This window comes from Carica papaya, chromosome 2, assembly GCF_054855325.1.
Source record: "Carica papaya isolate Zhongbai chromosome 2, ASM5485532v1, whole genome shotgun sequence".
Classification (NCBI taxonomy): Eukaryota; Viridiplantae; Streptophyta; class Magnoliopsida; order Brassicales; family Caricaceae; genus Carica; species Carica papaya.
Window position 1 is genome coordinate 29,317,956 of NC_142310.1, and position 13,977 is coordinate 29,331,932.

At 32.0% G+C, this 13,977-nt stretch overlaps 1 protein-coding gene across 2 annotated transcripts in view; it reads right to left on the reverse strand.

Moving 5' to 3' along the window:
- The window catches only part of LOC110816225 (phosphatidylserine decarboxylase proenzyme 3-like), a 31,567-nt gene that overhangs the window by 6,416 nt on the left and 11,174 nt on the right, over positions 1-13,977 (reverse strand). For both annotated transcript variants that reach the window (XM_088213945.1, XM_088213944.1), the window contains exons 12-15: positions 8,497-8,608; positions 6,785-6,885; positions 6,497-6,544; positions 5,681-5,827 (exon numbers count right to left, since the gene is read on the reverse strand). In XM_088213945.1, the coding sequence (XP_088070071.1) occupies positions 5,681-5,827; positions 6,497-6,544; positions 6,785-6,885; positions 8,497-8,608 (408 nt within the window). The remainder of the gene's footprint in view (positions 1-5,680; positions 5,828-6,496; positions 6,545-6,784; positions 6,886-8,496; positions 8,609-13,977) is intronic.

The following is a 13,977-nucleotide window of genomic DNA, read 5'->3' on the forward strand; positions in this document are numbered from 1 at the left end:
TTGAAAATCAATATCACAAAGATGCTAGTGCTAAAGTGGATGTTGAAACATAGTGAGCATCCGAAAGACGGTAAAGCTGATATCTATTGAGATGAGAAAATATTGTTTGAGATGTGCTTTCATCAAATGCAGACCTATCCAATGCCAGTGCAAGAAGAGTATTTTGCTTTATTGGAAGGGATGAATAGGAAGGAAACCTCAGCCAAAAATGACAAAATCAAAGTATGGTATTACAACAGAATATAACACTTAAAAATTTTTACTCCAATACCAGGATGATCCTTTAGTGTACAATGATTGGGACAAGGTTTATACATTGTTTTGCTTAATTTGAACCATTTTATTAGTTTGGTCTGGTTTTTCAGTATGAACCAAACTACTGGCACCCCTCATCAAGAATATTCAAACTACACCTAGTAACAGTTTATCTCAATATATATATATATATATATATATATATATCATACTGAAAACAGAATTGAAATCTCCAATTTTTCTGTAATTGCAGATTTTTACAACTCTCCCTCATTTTATGGTACAAGAGTTTACTAAAAATGGAAAATAAACCAAGTAGCTACACCTAATTAATTACAAAATATACACCTAATTAATCAGCAAAATCAATAACTGATTTTCTGCCATTAAATGTCAATCTCAATCTTATAGCATCTTGGATTTCCTTAGTAATTTTCTATTATTAAATGTGAATCATAAGCACTTGACATATGAGAATTTTCACTCCCCCTCGAGTTGGATTGTAGATATCGGTTTATCCAACTTGCAAAGAAGACTACCACAACTTTCTCAAGGAAGAACTTTGGTAAGGACGTTTGCAATTTGCTCCTTGGTAGGTAATACCTTATTCTACCTTTTTCTTAATGAAATGTCGATCTACTTCCACATTTCTGATTCTATCATATTGTACAGGATTAAGCGAGATACTAATAATCGTTTTGTTGCCACAATAGAGCTTTATCAGCAATTTAGCTTCTACTTGTAACTCCTCCAAAAATTTTTTTAGCCATAGTCCTTAAATTCCCTGTGCCATTGCTCTAAATTCTACTTTAGCACTACTTGTTGTAACCACATTTTGTTTCTTACTCCTCCATGCGACCAAATTCCTCCAAAAAATGTGCAATATCCAGTAGTAAACCTTTTATCTTTTGTGATCATGCCCAATCCACATCTGCAAACACTTCAATTCCTCTAATTTCACTATTCTTAAAGAATAAACATATTCCTATAAAGCCTTTGAGATACCTAAAAATCTTGTATACAACATCTAAGTGAGTTTCTATTAGCGAATGCATGTTTTGACCAACCACATTAGCTGCGAAAGTAATACATGGTCAAGTATGTGATAAGTAGATTGGTTTGCCAACTAATCTCTTCCCTACGTCAATCTTCCATCTTCTTCCCTACGTCAATCCGTGTATCACTCGATTTGCATCCCAACATACCGATTTTAGTCAAGAGGTCATATACATATTTTCGTTAAGAAATGCTTATCCTTTTCTTTAATCTGGTAATCTCAACCCCTAAGAAATCTCGTATTAGTCCTAGGTTTTTGACTTCAAATTCAGTACCCAAACTTTTCTTTAATCTCTCTTTCTTCTATCAGAATTATGACATCTACATAAATATTAGGATTTTTTTTTCCTCCCATTTTTGAACTAATGGAAGAAAATAATGTGATAAGATTACCCTTGTCGATATCCTTATGCTATTGTTACCTTACGGAACTTGTTAAATCATGCTTTAGCGATTGTTTGAGTTCATATAGAGATTTTTGCAGTTTGCATACCTAATCTGTTCCTATACAAAACTCAAGTGGCATTGTCATACACACCTCTTTTTCTAAGTTTCCATTGCAAATACATTCTTAATATCCAACTGTTGAAATGACCAATCTAGATTGACTGCAAAAGATCGAAAAACTAGGAAGGAGTTTAGTTTTACCACTAGTGCAAATGTTTATGTGTAATCAACTCAATGAGTTTTTTTCTAACATAAAAAGTATGAAAAGTATTATTCACAAAGATACTGAGAGGGTACCACTCATATACAAATTTACAACTTAGTTAACATATCTATAATATTCCCAAAATCCTCCACCCTTAAATATTATGTCCCAACATTAAGAACCCAAAAAAATGAAACCACCTATCAGTGATCTTGTAAATCTCATTCTCAATATCCTCAAATGCCCTATTATTTTTTTCTTTCCAAATCACCCACATAATAGTAATAGGTATTAGTTTTATAAATTTTCTTTTTTTACAAAGAGCTTCCAAAGCCCAAATCTCATCCCTCACCAAACCGGTAATAACCCAATCAATCCCTAACAACCCATAAATCATCGTCCACATTTAATAAGCCATTGGACACCAGCATCTAGAAATTCCATAATGATTTTCTGCTATTAAATATTTAATCAAAATGTCCGTATCACAGATGGGTCATACACTTTCATGTCTGGAATAGGTTCCATTAACTGTACTCCTGCTATTACACTGTTTTCAGTTTTACATGTACCTACTTTTTCTGACAATCTTTTATTTATTAGTGCTATAACTAGATATCTCAACTGTAAAATTGAATTTTTTTATAATCATTGCATCTTTCAAGATCTTCAAACTGAAAAGAGCATTGACACTGATAGACTGTAAGATAGTTTATGTCTTGGATAAACACCAGAATTTAATTGGGAATCAAGCCACCATTGGAAATAAAGAAGTCAATCTGGAGATATTACAATGGCACTGACGATTGAGACATTCTTCTTTTTTTTTGTTTTAGAAAAATTATATCCTAATTTATTTAAAAGAACTTTTATGAAGTATTTGTTTTGTGATGCATGTGAACTTCTTAAACATAAGAGAAATTCTTATCATTTAAGTAATAATAGAAGTACTAATCTTTTTATAACTATTCACTCTGATGTGTGGGAATCTACTCAGAATACTTCTCTTTCTGGTCATAGATATTTTATTACTTTTATTAACTATTATACTATATCAACATGAATTTATCTGTTAAAGGCAGGATGTGATATACTTTCGTGTTTTCAATCATTTCATAAAATAATATGTACAAAATTTGGTGCTAAAGTTAAAATTCTGAAAATTAATAATGGTACAGAATATATGCATTGTGAGTTCTATGCCTACTTGGAGTCAAATGGGATAATTCATCAGATAAATTGTACCTACACTAGTGATAAAATGGGCTCGTTAAAAGAAAAAATAGACATATATTGCAGGTAACTTGATCACTAATGCTCACAATGAATCTACCGAAGAGTTACTGTGAAGATACATTTCTCTCAGTTGTCTATCTTATCAATAGAATACCTTTACGAGTTCTAAATTTTAAAAGTTCTATAGAGGTTTAGTAAGAAAAAAATTTTTACATTATTCCCCCAAAAGTGTTTGAATGTGTGTCCTTTGTTCATACTAGAAATGTGAGTAAGGTATAACATAAAACTCTCAAATGTGTATTTGTTGGATATTTTTCTATCCAAAAATAGTAAAAGTGTTATCATCCACCGTATAGAAAATACTATACAACTATGGATGTAATATTTAGGGAAAACGAATCTTACTTCAACTCAAAGAAATGAACCTAATTGGGTAACCATTGAGAGTCATATTCAGGAGAAGAGCTTTATTGTAGAAGGTCTTACTCTAGAAGATAATGTTAGACATCTGGATAAACTAGAATTAAAAAGGTATTCAGGAATAAGTAAGTCAGAAAAAGCCATCATGTCGCTTGTCCCAAGTCAAGAATCTTCTCTACCACCAGAAGATACTAGTGAGTAATCTTTTTGCTATTAGAAAGAAAACGAGAACTTGTACTAAGCACCCTATATCTAACTTTGTTTCTTATGATTTTCTATCTCTTTCCTATAGAGAGTTTGTCTTATCTGTTTCTTTTGTGTTTATTTCACAGAATTGGAAAAAAACTCTAAGAGATCCCAAGTGGAAGAAAATCATGATTGAAGAAATTAGAGTATTGATAAAAAATAAAACATGCAAACTTCTTTCACCTCCATAAGGAATGAAGATAATTGGTTGCAAATGGGTATTTACCATAAACCACAAAACAAACGGATTGATTGAAAGGTACAAATCTAGATTGGTGGCTAAAGGATTTACTCAAACCTATAGAATCGACTATCAGGAGGCCTTTACACCTGTTGCGAAGATGAACATAATTAGAATATTTTTGTTTTGCGTAACTAACCTTGATTAAGATTTACAACAGTTGATGTAAAAAATGCATGCCTTCATGGAGACTTAAAGGAAGATGTATACATGAAATTTCATCTGAATTTGAAGATGGGAAGACCAAAGAAAAGTTTATAAATTAAAAAATGCATTATATGGATTGAAGCAGTCTCCAAGAGTATGGTTTGAACGGTTTAAAATAGTTATGATCTCTTTTGAATATCAACAAAGTAATGTTTATCATATCCTGTTTATCAAACTTCGTGAAGATAAAGTCACTCTTCTCATTATTTATATAGATGATATTGTAGTGACTGGAGATGATAAAAAGGAGATAACTCAATTAAAGGAACTTTTTACTCAAGAGTTTGAAATAAAATATTTAGAAAAATTACAATATTTCTTGGGAATTGAAGTTGTCAGGCCCAATAAAGAGATTTTCATTTCTCAAAGAAAATATATCCTAAACTTATTAGAAGAGACTAGTACATCAGTTGACTTAGTAAGATATTAGAGACTAGTTGGACGACTCATTTATCTCTCACATACCAGACCTGATATAGCATATGCAGTTAGTCTGGTGAGTCAATACATACATGATTTTCATGAGACTCATTTACATGTTATCTTCCGCATATTACAATACCTGAAGTCTGCACTAGGAAAAAATATGCTCTTTTCTAAGCATGATCACCTTAAAATAAAAGTATTTACATATATTGATTGGGCCGAACGTCTAAACGATACAAGATTAACTATAAGTTACTGCACACTTGTAGGAGTGAACTTGGTCACATGGAAAAATAAGAAGCAAAGTGTAGTTATCCTCTCTAGTGCTAAGACAGAATATAGAGTAATGGTTCAAATAGTATGTGAATTACTATAGTTGCAAAAGTTAATTAGGGATTTAAAACTTCTTAAAGAGGAGACTATCCGGGTTTTGTGACAATAAAACAATCATTAACATTACTCAAAATCTAGTTCAACATGACAGGGCAAAATACATTGAGATTGATCGACATTTCATAAAAGAGAAGGTGGTTGGTAGCTCTCTATGCTTATATTATGTATTTTCTGGTGATCAAGTGACTGATATTTTTACTAAAGGACTATGCAATAAATCTCTTCAGAACATAATTTGCAAGTTGGACATGTGTGATATCTTTGCGCCAATTTGAAGGGTAAGTGTTGATAAGAATTCCATGCTAAGTAGAATATTATATTAAATAGGATATTTTATTAGTTAAAATTCTAATAGTAAAGTTATATCTTGTAATAAGAATTCTATTAAAATAAAAATAACTACTTTATAGATATTTCCAAAGCGTAAACATAAAATATAAAAAATAAAATATTTTTCTCTAAAAATCTTCAATAAAAGAGGTATTATTGAGAAAAATACAATGAAAGGAGAATAAGACATCCTCTCTGCATTTCAAAGCATATCATACCTTGATCCAAAATCGTGCACTTTCATCAACTGATTTAAATGCCATTAGACGGCTGTCAGCAGCACATATAGCAACGTCATCATAATCCATGCAGGCAATTGATCTTGCACCAGGCTTCAACTCTCTTATGAAGAATTCATTAAATGTCTGTAAGTACAACGATTAGATCTTAATGTTATTAAGAACCATTGAGTACAAACTTACTAAACATGGAATGATATTTATTCGACATGCAAGTTTATATCTTGATTGTAACCAATAAACTTATCAGACTGATTATAACTGAGAATTAACAAAAAATAGCAATATGGTAGTCATAGACATCAAAGTACTATCAAATAAGTATTTTCACTTACCTTATCTTTCAGTTCAGTTGTTTGTATCGTGACTAGACAAGTCCAGGAATGGACACAGACCACTAATATATATACTATGTGCCAAAAGCTCATATCAATACCAAATAAAGAATTTATATTGCTCAAGTCTTTGCCACCTCTAGGAAAGCCTTTCATTTCCTTTTTTAGAAAGGGAGAGAAAGAAGACCGTAACAATGAACTTCTAAAATGATGGACAAACAAAAGACCATGATAATATATTCTGCAAGCACCAAGAAACATATACATATATTTTTATTCCCTTCATTTTTCCTTTTTCCTTAGTTAGATGAATTTAATTTCACAGCTACTCCATAAAAGTCCAAACCCTCCCCAAAGTTGAGGAAAAGGTTAAAAGCCCAATTGCCTAGAAACAAACTTATAGAGAATCCAGCTAAGAAATTAAATAGGAACCTAAATCCTTTTCAGAGATTCAACTTACCTTAAAATATTCCAAAGGATACTTGACTTCAGCCACATTGATTTGGTCCTGAAACAAAAATTAAAAAAAAAAAACCCCTACTTTACATAAATTTCAGGATTTAGATGATTTTTGTAGGTGTAAGCCCAAAAAAGAACATAAAGTCAAACTAGCAGTAAGATACAAAAGTTCTGCAACTACTTCAGGAAATTTTTATTCAGTTAAGGCTTAAAATATGTCATGAAGAACAAACATATCAAATTCGTGGTAGAATTTCAACACCAAATATGCAGAGAGAACTATTCATACCTTGAAAAACTCAACAAACTTTGGTATATCTTTGGCCGATTCAACTGAATTCATTTTTCTTCCCTGCCTTTCAGAGACATTCTGCAATATTTCTTTTGCCCCTGCGTCCAAAAAGCCACCAGATTTTAAATTGTAGATGATATTTGTGGCAGAGACTGTAAATATATTTGAACTAATGATTTATTTCAAAAAATATATATATTTGAAACTAATGATATGAATATTACATTGATTTTTTAAGATACTGAGTGCAATCAGGCATAAAAATATCCTCAATTGCGAGGCTAAATATAAAAAGCACTTCTATGAAAAAAGAAAACAGAAAAAATCATTTATAATGATAAATTATGCACCCCAAAGAGGGGGACTCATACAAATTGTTGAAATAAGATAGTAATATGTGTCTTGATTAATGCAGAGGATAAATCAGCAATTATTAACAGCACAAATGATTTTGAAAAATGGAATAGCCTTTCATTTAGAGGTTTTCTGAAAGGTAAATCAGATGGAGATAAGACACCACAAAATGAAGAGTCCAAATAAGCGTCGCTAAATATGTTCGAAGTTGTAAGATAACTAAGAAAGTATCTGGGATTGCTGAAAATGCACTTAAAGCAAAATATATATGTATTTTTTTAAGTTACTTAAAATAAGTAAATTCTTATTTAACAAATAAGCAGTTACATGTCTGAATAAAGTACTGATTGTAAAAAAATTAATTATTGTAAAAAATCATTAAAATATATCATCTACTCTAAATACTTTATGACTTATGTTATTATATATGGTATTAATTTTAAGAGGATATCAAGAAGGTAACTGAGTAAATTGATTAGATAAGAAAAATAAGAAACAAACTAGTAAAAAATATAGCGCTTGTTTTTTTACCTCTTTAAACTCATTTTTAAGAACCTAATAATTATCCCTTTTTATGTTACCAAATGCATATGCTAAAGCATTTCCAAAGCTGCTTATGAAGTAGCAATAGACATTGAAACACAGCCTCTAAAGAAAACAATGCAACTTGAGAAGTAATCAATAAAAAATATGATACAGTTTGGATGAGACAAAAAAAAACAACTATATAAGGAAGACCCATTATTTGGTAACTACGATGGAGGGTATTTGGGATTGTGAAAAAGATGTACGTGAATTAATAGAGTGCTTTAAAGCAGGTAAATTCTTCTTTAAAAGATTAGTTAATCATTTCAAGAAAGTGTTGATTGTAATGTTTTATTAGAAAAGAATCTTTATTAGAAAGGGATCAATGAAAAAAACAATTAGAGAATAAAACATCCTTCTTAACCTCTCAAAAAGAAGGGGGAAGAAACTAAAGGGTTGTTTCTATAAAAAAATAAATACTATATATATTACAAATCTTCTATCTTATTTTATGTTATGTATATTATATTAGTTTTAAGAGGATATCAAGAAGGTAATTGGGTAAATTAATTATATATGAAAAATAAGAACCTAAAAAGTTTAGATTATGCTACTTATTTTCTATTCTTATAAAATCACTTTTAAGAACATGATAAACGTCTGATTCTTATGTTACCAAATGTGAATATTGAAGCAGAGATACTTAAAACTGCTTATAAACACCAAATAAGTAAGCCCTCAAAACCCTTGGTCAAACTTCACTGTCTCCCATTGCAGCTTCAAATTTCTTGAATTAAAAAGAAAATGTAGTTGATAAAGCAAGCAGATACCTTTGTCCATAAGCTGCAGCCCCACTTTTGACTGGTAGATGGCTCTCATTGACAAAACAATCTTTCCATCAATTAATTCTTCCACCAGTCTCCTTGTTTTCCGATCAAATACCTAAAGTAATAAGCAATACTGTAACTTGATTACATTATAAATGAATAAAGGCTTGAACACTGTCAACATTGCATACATTGATTGGCTTATCAGTTGACTTTTCTCATTCAAACTTTTTTTCTCTAATATGAGTACATGAGACAACTTAGAAACAAATTTTCCTCACTGTCTGGATCTTTGTTTCTTAAACGAGATTGGGTTCCAATCTGCCTATTAAAAAGAACCCTTGGATCTCATTAACAAAAATATAAACTGAATGAAAATTTCTTCTTACTTAGCCAATCCACTGTTCTGGTATATAAACAGAATAAGGGCTCCTAAAAAACAAGTTACTTCTTTGACAGTAGTAACTGTCTTTTAATAAAGAAAAACTACTTCAACTTATCCTAACTTCCTATACCTTTTACATGGAAAACCGCTCTAGGCAGATAGCAGACAAACTGCTTTGTTACATAATTCTAGAATTAAAAATACTAACAAACAGAGCTTAAAACCAAAACACCAGAACTAGATATTCTGGACTCTTCTTTTTGTGCTGCAGACCCACCCAACCATACAAGAATACAAGGGCCAGTAAAGACCAGTTACTTCTTTGATAATATTAATCATCTAATAACTAATAAAAACTACGTCAACCGATCTGACTTCCTACATTTAGTAAAACAGTTCGTCTGCTTTATTACATATTCCTAGAATTAGAAGTACTAACAGGGGCATAAAACAAAAAAAAACTAATATGGTATTCTAGACTCTTCTTCGTGCACCGGTAGACCAGCCCGAACCACCGTTTGCATAGAGTCATAACATCATGCCCTCAGGCACTCTGTTATTCATGGCCTTTCAAATCACCTAGATGGTAGCCAAAGGGGTAAGAGAGATGAGTCATTTCCTGTCTACGTTAAGTTGTTCCAAACTCAACTTTTTTAAATAAAAAAGTATAATATATATAAATGAGGCATGTGTTAAACCAAATAAGAGAACTTTATAGGTAAGTCAAAATATCAATTAGGTCCTCTAAACCCTCATTAATTGAGATAGAGGATGACCATTAAACCAAAACTCAGATTATGGAATCATAAATCTCTAACTCTACTCTCTTTTCCAAAAAAAATCAAACTCTTTGTGGCACAGAGTGATTAGAAGTATTCATGGGAGTGACAGAACCTTGTGGGTCAACCCAACAAGTAGTCCCATATCCCACCACAGTCCTTAGAAAGTCATCTCTAAAGTACTTCCTTTGTTTAAAACCCCTAACTTGATTCCAAGTGCAAGATGGCTCTAAAGTGAGATTTTCTATATAGAAAAAAATATAATTCTTTTTTGTCAAATAAAAAGATGTTGACTATTATATTTTATTATTTAATTAATTATGATAATATATTTATAATTCTACTAAAATTATAATCTCATGTAATTAAAATTCTAATAGAATAATAATTTTCTTATCATTATGTTAAAAATTTTATAAATACCTCAGGTGTAACAATTTTTTTCAGAAAATCTACTTAGTATCAGAGACAAAATAAAACTATTTCAAAATTCTAATTTTAAGATTTTTTTTCAAACTCTAAAATAGCAAAAATAGAATGGTATATTCAAGCAAAAATAAGCTGAGCAGGCCAGATCAGACGAAGCAGGCTATCTGTGGCAGCAGTTGACAGAGAAGATCTATCCCTGCACGTGGAAGAAGGCCCAAATCTGTGCGGCAGCTTGGTGAGAAGATCGATTGGTCCCTGCAGTGGCAACCAGATCCGGTCCCCAGTTCAACCAGACAGTGAAGAATGGCTCTGCGTCACGGCAGAAGAAACCTGCTCTGCGCACGCACATACAGAGATCTGTCCGGAGAAGAAGCCACACAAGCTGCAGAAACCATATCCAGAGATCTGTCCTCTTGTGGAGCTCTGTGCACGCATGTTCACAAATCTGGCCCGAGAAGAAGAAGCCACGCGCACGTTCAGAGATCTGTCTGGAAAAGAAGCCGCGGTGTTGAGCTGCGCCATCTACACCTGAACAGAGCTGCACCGTCCACACCTGCACAAAGCTCGAGCCATTTTTAAGCCAAGCCAAGCCGTTTTTGAGCCTAACCTGAGCCGTTTTTGAGCCAATTCTGAACTGTTTTTGAGACAAGCTGAGATACTACCTAACAAATCTGATTTCAGTTTGCAGCACTTTTTTAGCATCCTTTGATACTGATTACAAAGTGATATGAAAAAATTAGATGTTACTAGTGTTGAATATAATAGATGAGACTTTGAAAACTCTTTGATAATGTCTTGACTCATTAATTTGTACAACTCCACATTGTTCGAACATATTTGTTGCTCGATACTGTAAAATAATATAAAATGTAGCATCTCTCACATACTCATAAGTGGATAATGATGTCTAAATTTATGAGTTTTGAAATAAGGTTCATGGCACAGAGTAAGGAGGTATGACTATTTTTCAATATTTTGTTGAACTCAATGGACTATGACATGAGCTAAATTACTATCAAAATTTCCAAGCAGATTGCCCTGAAGAGGCAGTCAAATTTCAGAAACTGATAAAGAAAGAGCGGATTTATGATTTCTTAACTAATCTGAATATTAAATATGATCAAATACGGGTCCAGCTGCTTGGTAAGGATCATTTTCTCTCATTACAATAAATATATTCTTATGTTCAATAAGAAAAAAGTAGAAAGAATGTCATACTTCATATAATACCAGTTGAGAAAACTAGATTAGTTGCTCAGTCTGACCAGTTCAAAGATCTATAGAAGTGTGACTATTGTGGTAAGCCAAAACACACTAAGAAAATTTACTTGAAGTTGTACGAAAAACCGAATAGAGATCGTGAGAGAAGGAAAAGTGGACCTACGAGAGCTCAAGAAAATTTAGTTGAAACAAGTGAAATTCCTGACACACTAACAAATGGAGTCTTTTCAACCGAACAAATTTAAATACTGAAACGTATTTTGTTTCAATTTAACTCTTCATTAGCTATAGGTGCATCAAATATAGTAAAATCAGGATTTTCGAACAAAGAAGAAGATTGACATTGGTAAACTACATGATGACTCTTCAAAACTTGGTTTACAAGTTGGGCAGGTGTGATATCCTTACACCAACTTACAAGATGTTGGCTACCATATTTTATTAATTTATTATTCAATTAGTTATGATGATGTATTTAGATTTCTATTATACTAATAATCTCATGTAATTAAAATTCTAGTAGAATAGTACTTTTTTTTATCAGTACGTTAAAAATTCTATAAATACCATAAGCGTAACAATCTAAAAGATGATAACTAAAATTATTATTTTTTCTTCAAAAAATCTACAGAAAATATTTTTAAGATTAGAGGAGAACACAAAGTAGTAGCAGGACACTAGATATTCTCACTAAAAAAAAGAAAAACAAAAAAAACAGAAAATAGACATAAACAAGGAATGTTAACCAGTCTCACGCAATAAAGATAAAGAGATTATACTAGATGTGGAATGGGATCAAACTCTAGATATAATGGATGCTTGCTAGAGAAATGGTCATATCACTCGGCCAACAAACCCTTCGCAATTTATTTCTACTCTTTTTTTTATATAAAAAAGAAAAATATTATTAAGGAGTGAGATACAAAAAAATGAGGACAAGGTATCCCCTCTAGGAAAAGAGAAACAAATACAAGAAATACAATAAAATAAGAAAAGATTGTTGAGCTTAATTTATGATAACTTCTCAATTCCTTGGCAAGATAGATAAAGACAATCCTTAAAAGCACCATGTCCATGCGTCTTCACCCATAAAGAAGTTGTTCAAATGTTAATTCCACGTCTTAGTCCTTATATGTAATTATATTGTAACTTTTAATTTGAGCTTACTTCCAACCCCATTTTGAATTCCTTAAAAGTGAGAACTCATGCTCACTCCTACCCCCATCTTGAAGTTTTTTTTTTGGGGTTGGGGTGGGGGGGGGGGTTAAGATTCTAATTCCTACTTCTTATTACTACGAAGATTAAGAGTAGTAGTAACAAGGAATGGAATGAGAATTGAAACAAAATGAGTTATTTATGTTTAACACTTTATTCGATCTATAAACTGTCATATGACTATTTGTTGATAATATAAACTTTATTTTTTCACACTCTCTATGTTATTACACCGAAGTATTTATAAAATTCTTATTCTATAGATAAAAAAATTATTATTTTAGTAGAATTCTAGTTACATGAGATTATTAATTTCATAAAATTTTAATTACATCATCTCGACTAATTAAATAATAAAATATTCTATTTAACACCTCTCTTAAGTTGGTGCAAAGATATTATACATACCCAACTTGCATACCAAGTTCTAAAAAGATTTGTTGCAACTGCCATGGTTTTCAAATAAAAGAAAAAGAACAACACCCAATAGCTAATCTCACAGGGATAAAACAAAACTTCTAACCAGTATCTACGGAGTTAGAAATAGTAGGATTGGCCAAAAAGGGAACAAGCTGCGAGTCTAAAGTCAATGATTAGAAACAGACCGATTCAACAAGAAATCGTTGGTATCACGAAACTAGAAGTGGATGCGCGTGGAGGAGCCAGATCCATGCGGTTATCAAGAAACCAAAGGCAGATGCACGCGGAAGAGCCACAAAAAGGATCAGAGAAGGCTAGTCAGAGCAGCTTGCACGCAGAGGAGCGGGATCGCTGAATCTGTCCCAGTGCGGTCGGGTTTGCGTGACAAAGAAGAATATGCACTGGAACTGTAAAGTTGCTCCCCCTGTGCACACCAGAAGGCCAATTCGAGCGGGAGGAGAAGATTTTCAGCGGTGTGCGTGGCTCACACACTTCTGTTGCAAAAAAGCGCATGTGGCTCACACACTTCTGTTGCAGCAGCGCGTGTGGCTCACGCACTCTAGAGACGGTCTCCTGAGTTGGGGGGCAGGCTGGCGGTGAGGGTACGACTCTATTTAAGATGGTGGTGAGATTAGATCTTGATAGATGAGTACTAATTCAACCTATTATACTATTTTAGAGTTTAAAAAATAATTCAGAAATTAAAACTCTAAAATAACTTTATTTGACTTTAATACCATATTGATTTTGAAGAAAAAATAAAAATTTTATTTTTCGTACCTTTTACGTTATTACATTTGAGATATTTATAAAATTTTTAACCTACAGATAAGAAAATTACTATTTGAATAGAAATCTAATTACATAATCTCAACTAATTAAATAATAAAATATTCTAATAAACACTATTAATGCATGCCAATCAGCTAAAAACAACTGGAAATGTATCAAATTGATTTATTAGGGCAAAAGTCTGTAAGCAAAGCCATAAACCAATCTTGTTCCGACCTGACCAGAGACTAAAGAAAATTAATC